The sequence below is a fragment of the Solea senegalensis genome, unplaced genomic scaffold (genome assembly GCF_019176455.1).
Source record: "Solea senegalensis isolate Sse05_10M unplaced genomic scaffold, IFAPA_SoseM_1 scf7180000017816, whole genome shotgun sequence".
In the NCBI taxonomy this organism is placed as follows: domain Eukaryota; kingdom Metazoa; phylum Chordata; class Actinopteri; order Pleuronectiformes; family Soleidae; genus Solea; species Solea senegalensis.
The window spans coordinates 62899-70000 of NW_025322532.1; the positions used below are offsets into that span (position 1 = coordinate 62899).

At 38.1% G+C, this 7102-nt stretch overlaps 1 protein-coding gene across 1 annotated transcript; it reads left to right on the forward strand.

Moving 5' to 3' along the window:
• Window positions 1-1717: 1717 nt before the first annotated feature.
• On the forward strand, window positions 1718-6571 carry LOC122764965 (protein kinase C zeta type-like; the record flags this gene model as incomplete). Its single annotated transcript, XM_044019000.1, has 3 exons — window positions 1718-2160; window positions 6166-6287; window positions 6482-6571. Coding segments are annotated over exons 1-3 (289 nt in total), but the record flags the coding sequence as incomplete, so codon positions are not given.
• Window positions 6572-7102: the final 531 nt, after the last annotated feature.

Below are 7102 nucleotides of genomic sequence, written 5' to 3' on the forward strand. Positions count from 1 at the left end.
AGTTCTGTGTAAATGGAAACTGCAGTGAAAGAAGTCCAACGACCAAAAACATTTGACTTATTTATTTAAATGTTCTGGGACAGAACTTCATGTGAAGTCTGTGAGATTCATTAGCAAGGTGAAAAGCACTGGACCACTTCATAACTGTGCTCTCCTGACCTCTAGTGGCTCAGTCTAACATGCACTATATATGCATATATGTATATGTATATATACATATATATAGTATATATATACAGGCTCACCAAATAACATAAGATAATCCTTTATTCGTCCCACAAAGGAGAAAACATTGTTACAGCGACAAAGTCAAGGTAAAGCTAATAAATATGCTATATATAACATGCATTTTAAACAATGCACAACCAAGAAGATATTGATTATTAAGATTATATAACTGGAACAGACTATACAGTATATACATTAAGTGAACTTAGTGTAAACTTTTCACAAAAACCTTTAGAGAAAAGCGATGGTTTTATATCGAGGCACACACACGAGCTGTTGAGCCACTGAAATGTGTCCTAACCTCATACAACTGCAGTGCTACAACCATGAAATACCCCTTAAACAACAAACCAAAACTTTAGTTCTAACAGGTAATGTCTGAGTAAATGCATGTGTTTACTCTTTAACCAACAGGTGGCGCTTTAAATCTGTATTAGGTATGGTGAACCACCTGTATACATGAAATGTATTTATTCTGTGTTTAAGTTGACCTCGAGGGCACTGTTATGATATTATGTGCTACATTTATAGCACACGTACAAACATTTTCACTAACATTTTTATTCAAAACAACATAAAATCACCCTTTAAAACAGTAATATCAGTTGTATTATTGTCCCTTATATTTAACCTTAATAACTCCATAGAAAATGTCCAAAATGACAAAATGATTACCTGTTGTACTGAACCATTTGTTTGACAATGATAATTCACAAGATGTCAAAGTAAAAGTGCTTGTTTTGATACAGAAAGATGCATACTTCACAATGATAATGCAAAAATAAATCAAAACAGAGAAATAAATCCAAAACAAAATAAATAATAATGTTGACAACCACGATTAAAAACAGCAAACAATCTTATATGTGTAATCTAATGTTAATAATGTAATAATTACAACCAAATGTCCTATTATTACTATAATATAAAATAGATTAATTGCAAATATATGTAGTATTACATTCTCTTGCAGCTGTGGAGAGGAGGTCGTGGTTCATGTTTTCATTAGAACATATTATTAAGTAGTGGCCCCCAGTTTGACACCTCTGTGTTAGATTAACAACAGTGAGTGACAGGTTCCAGACTGGAAGTCACAGCCACACTGTCAAACATTTTTTTTTGGACTACTCCTTTAAATGATAATTTTTTTATTATAATAATAATAATAATAATTGTTATTATTATTATTAATAATAATAATAATAATAATAATAACAATAACAATAACAATAATAATAATAATGATAATAATAATAATAATACTAATAGTAATAATGATAATGATAATGATAATAATAATTTAATGTATGACCAGAGGAAAATACCATTAATCAAATGTCAGATTGCGTTAGTAGTGACGTCACTAGTTATCAGCGCGGCAGACGAGCCCGTTATAAACAGAGAGTCAGGTGAGTTATTAGGATTACGGTAACCATAGTGAGTCATGAGAGACTTCTACTAAGTTACCCACAGTCACAGATTCAAGGGTTAACAGGTACGACTTCAAATATAAAAGCACTACTCTGAAGGCAGCACGCCACTTGTTTTATTTTGAAAGGCTCAACAGGAAATGGTATGAGTTTCTCAAAGCACTTTGACGACTCCTCCGCCAGCAGAGCGTCCAACAATGTTGTCTAAACGAAGGAAACTTTACAAGTAGCTCGACCGAAGTTTTTATTGTTTTACTTCGGACCAAACCGTGACTCCGGTTCGAGTTGTTTAAACTTTTATTTGTATTCGTCACCGCGTGTAAAAGTGCGAGTTTTCAGGCCGGTCCAGTCCAGTCCGGTTCCGTCCAGTCCAGTCAGCGTGTGGCGCTATAAGTGAAGAGGAGGCAAAGCAGAACCGTGCTATTATGTATAGGCTGGAATCGAACGGATCCATAATGGACCTGGACGCGGGTCGGGTGAAAATTAAAGCGCACTACTGTGGGTGAGTTCACTACTGTGTGGTGAATGAGTGGTCACTCACTCATTCACTCACTCACTCACACACACACACACACACACACAGGTGTGTTAGCTGGCTGCTAATGAGGATAAGACGAAACACCTGTGGAGCGAGTCTGACCTTTCCTGGTGAGGTGGTGGCGACACTCACAGTAAATGATTTTGGAGCCTGACTGTAGTGGTTTAATAACAATAATAATAATAGTAATAACAATAATAATAACAATAATAGTAATAACAATAATAATAACAATAATAGTAATAACAAAAATAATAATAATAACAATAACAATAGTATAGTCCCTTTTTCCATGGCAGTCATTTTGTCACAGTAGCAAAGGTTACAGGTTTAGTAATGCTGCGTTCCATTTACATCGGAAATCAGACATTGGAGCTGGGAGTCACGTCAACACCTGAGTTCATCGCGTTCCAGTTGACATGAAATTGTATCTCGGGCTAGCCATTGTTAGCAACGCTAGTCAATGCTAACGCTCTACGTGTTGATTTGTTGACACAAACATAAAAGAATAAACACTAGTATGTGTACGACTGATTGAGTGATTGACTGAGCTTGTTTTTAATATTTAGAAAGAGTCATTGATTGATGATGCAGCCTTAATTATAACAAGGGAATAGATTTTATTGACTTGTGGTTTGCAGAAAATTCAATGGCAACGCATCATTTTTGGAGTCCGCGTTGTATTTGTGCATAATTTCTCTTTCTCTTCACTTTAACTTCAAATACTTTGCTGCACAAGTTTTATTGACAACTATAAAATCAGTTGTTGGCTGGGCTCCCTACCATAGACTAGATATCAACAAGAACATTGTCTTCCAGTTGCAAAACTTAACTCCCCTTGTAAAACCTCGAGATTTGAGAATCGGCCGATGCCACGCCACTGAGGTGTGGATCTTCCTCAGCTCAGAATACCAAGTACCACCCATAGAAACACATAATGGCCACTCATGTGATCTAGCACAACAGAAATGCATCAGTGATGACTTATGTCGGGAAATTCCTTTCGGCATTTATTTTAAGATGGATTAACAGTTACAAGGTCCACAGTTCAGTGAGGCAGGCTTTCACTTGGCATCTCATCATTTACAACAGGTCAGAAAAAGGTTCAACTGACTAAAAATATCAAAGCCAACATGTTTACGTGTCTTTACTGCTGCTGTAGAAAAACATGTGGTGCAAGATGGCGGCCTCTGTAGTGCAAGTCCCTCGCCTGAAGTACATAGAATTATTATCAGGGCTCGGTCAAAAGGTGGATTCGGTGACATATCGTCACCCTTCCTTGTGCAATACGATAATCCATACGTCGGGTTCAAATATCGATATTTAAATCAACACGTTAAGGACGAAAGACAATGTTGAAACATGTTGATTGGTGAGTTCCCAACTTGGAGATTATGATGTTCTCAAATGCTGAGAACAAAACATATTCAGTTTGAATGATTTATTTGTTGTGAAGAAAATGTTCACGCTTCATTTAAGAAGCTGAAAAAACAGAAACCTTTTTTAAATTATTGGAAATGAATCATGTATCGAAATAGTTGAGATTCTTCTAGTAATCGAGTAATAATTGACCTATAGAATAATTGTTACACCCCGAGTGTGAACTCATTTTTTTTGGGCTTTGGTACGGGAAAGTGAATAAACAAACTTGTCTGTCTTAAGGTGAGGTAAAGCTGCAAACATATTCTTGTATTAGAGTACATTTAAACTGAAGGTGAGGCTTTTATTAAGTGGTTAAAATCTGTTTTACCTAGTGTAGTCTACCAGCGCTGTGTTCACAAATCAGTGTGTTTGTGGCTAAATATCAATATCAGAGGCTGCCACAATCATCCATCATCATCATCATCATCATCATCATGTCTGAGACAGCATCATTCAGCTTTAACAGCCTTTGACAGAGCTGCTCACCCTCAGGGCTTCTGTGGGGAACAGACTAATGGCTGGGTTTATTTCACACACAAACATTAAACTGCAAATTAAAACACACAAATGGAGTTTCTCAGAATAAGGTTGTCAGTAAAAAATGTTGTTATTATCTGTAAAAAACAAACAAGTAAAAGTAAAGTACGACGGGAGTATAAGAGCCAAACTGAAGAGAGAGAAAAATATTACAATTAATTAGTCACAATATTACAAGAATAAAGTCACGATATTACAAGAATAAAGTCACAATATTACAAGAATAAAGTCACAATATTACAAGAATAAAGTTGTAATGTTATGAGAATAAAGTCACAATATTACAAGAATAAAGTTGTAATATTAGATGTTTTTTGTCAGTGTGTTAATAAATAGCAGTGTGTGATTCTTTCTCTGAAACAGACTCTGTTTCTTTCACAAAAGTCCTGATTCTAATGATAAAGATAAATCTAATTTCCGAATGCTCCGCGTTCCTTCTTGACACAGGTTTGCAGCTGATCATCTGAGATTTAGCTGGAATAATAATTTTGACTTTATTCTCATAATATTCCGACTTTGACGTGTTTTTTTTCTTCAGTTTCCGTCATACTAGAAGAACCACATACACAGTGAATTGTGCAGTTTGGTATGCAGGAGGTGAGCGGCGGCGGCGGCGGAAACACTTGATTAGAGGGATCAAAGATCAACGTGCTGATCCTCAGGTTCGTGCACTTGTACATGAAGTGTGCCGAGCACTTTTCTGAATAAACACTCGGCAAACAGAGCAAGGGTTCGAGTGCTGCCTCTAACCCTTGGAGGAGGAGACGTTCTGTCATATCTTCATGTTTTACGTCATATCTCACTGTCAAATGTGAAGAAAAGTAAGTAATACAAAGTCATCAATATACACGTTCAAGATATCTGAATTATCGCGACTATGACTCATTTGATTACATGACAAATACTGGATTAACTATGAGGTAATACTGACTTATTTATATCGACATGTGACATTTATTCGTGTGGGAATTGAGTGTTTGGAGCAATGCCTGCTGGGAAGCAAGCTGTCTCTGCTCCACCTTATCAGAGTCCAGCAAACTGTTGGCCACACACGCCCAGAAACCTGTCTCACACACACACACACACGCACACACGTGCAGCAGAGCAGTGATGGTTGATGTTCAAGCTCAACACACACACACACACCCTTTTCTGAAGCAATAAGAAAAATTGAAGGCCAGCACTGATATGAAATGTGTTTTCTGTTTCACTTCTGTTTTCACTAATGGTGAGATTTTAAAAACAGTATCTGTCTTTAACACACAGTATTTAATGCTAAAGACTTTATTTGGATTAATCTATTATGAAAATGGAGATCAGTTAGTACTGTCCTCGACTCATAAGTTTATCAAGTGCAAGACAGCGAGCGTCAATATACTTTATTGTGTCCAAAAACCATCCAGGTCCCATTCTGGTGCACTTCGACCTGAACTTAACACTGTGTTAATTGTGTTTATAAGTGTGGACGTAAAAGAGAACATAGAGCTCAGGAGGCTAAAGTCTGCCTACCAATGTCCATGGAGTAAATCAGCAATTTTACATCACACAGCACACACAGGGTTAACCCACTGCTGCTTTTATCACTAAGTTTAAATATGGTATCTTGTGACTTGGGTGCTTGAAAACTAGATTTACTTTTTACCTAAGTGACACAAACTTACTAAACCAGGCAGCAGTAGAGCTGGAGCTCCTGTGTCCCTGTGAGCTTAAAACGCTGATTTTCTCTATGGACTTTGGTGAGGGGAGTTGTGTGGGAGTGTGTCTCATGGTGAAGCAGCCATGTTAGTGACAGAGAAGGTGGCTTGTTCTGCAGCAAAGTCAGTATCGATAATATATCAGTACCTCATTCGGCCAATCTGAACTAAGTCTAAAATAAAAAATGAGCCGTTTCACTCATAAACATGAGTACGTTTTTTCATTTAGTTTTTGGTGACTTGACCTCTCGAACTCTGCTCCACAAAGACAAAGTAAATCAGTCTTGACATTCTCTCTCTCCCTCTGTGCATTCAGGGACATGTTAATCACAGACTTGGCTCCCACGGTAACCTTTGTGGAGTTGTGCGAGGAGGTGAGAACGATGTGCAGTGTTGCCAAGCAGCAGCCCATCACACTCAAGTGGATCGATGATGAAGGTGTGTGTGCTGTACATCTGTCTGCAGCAGGTCCAGCCCCGTCCTGAGACAACCTGCTGTGTCTCTTTTTACTTTAAATGATGGACAGTCTAAATTCATCACTTACTTACAACAGTATGACGAATCACTGCAGATGTAAACATGCTCATCATATATTTGTTGTAATGCATGAATTTGTGTGTGTATGTGTTCAGGGGACCCTTGCACCATCTCGTCTCAGATGGAGCTGGAGGAAGCGTTTCGTATTTACCCTCGGACCAAGAAGTCTGGACTGCTGCTGCACGGTGAGTTATGACCTCCTCAAATCCACCTACAACCTTAAAGATGCAGGAGATAAAGCTCCCTCTGCTGGAGATGGTCTGAGGCTCTTCGAGGCTGTGTAGTTTGAGTTTAACAGGTTTTCAACCATTACCTGACATGATAGGTCAACTGTATGAATCTGAAAGCATGAGACTCTTAATCCCAGGGTTGTTGGTTCGAGCCCCACGTTGGGCGGAGCCTTTTAGGGCAATCTATGAATCTAAGAGACTTCTTCTCCAAGAAGAGTCTCTTGGTAAAAAGACCCCTCCTCCAAGAAGAGTTAGAACTTCAAATCAAATGTAAACAGGCAATGCGTCCATGTTGGGATGTTGAATACCTGAAAATATGCAGACCATCAGATCGTCTGAGCTATGCTGCGTTTCCACGGACTTGGGCAGTGACTTTGCATATTGAAGGATGATTACAGCTCTCTATGCTGGAAATGACCTCAGATGGTCTGAGGCACTTCTGGGATGTGTATTTTGAGTTTAACAGGTTTTCAACCATTACCTGAC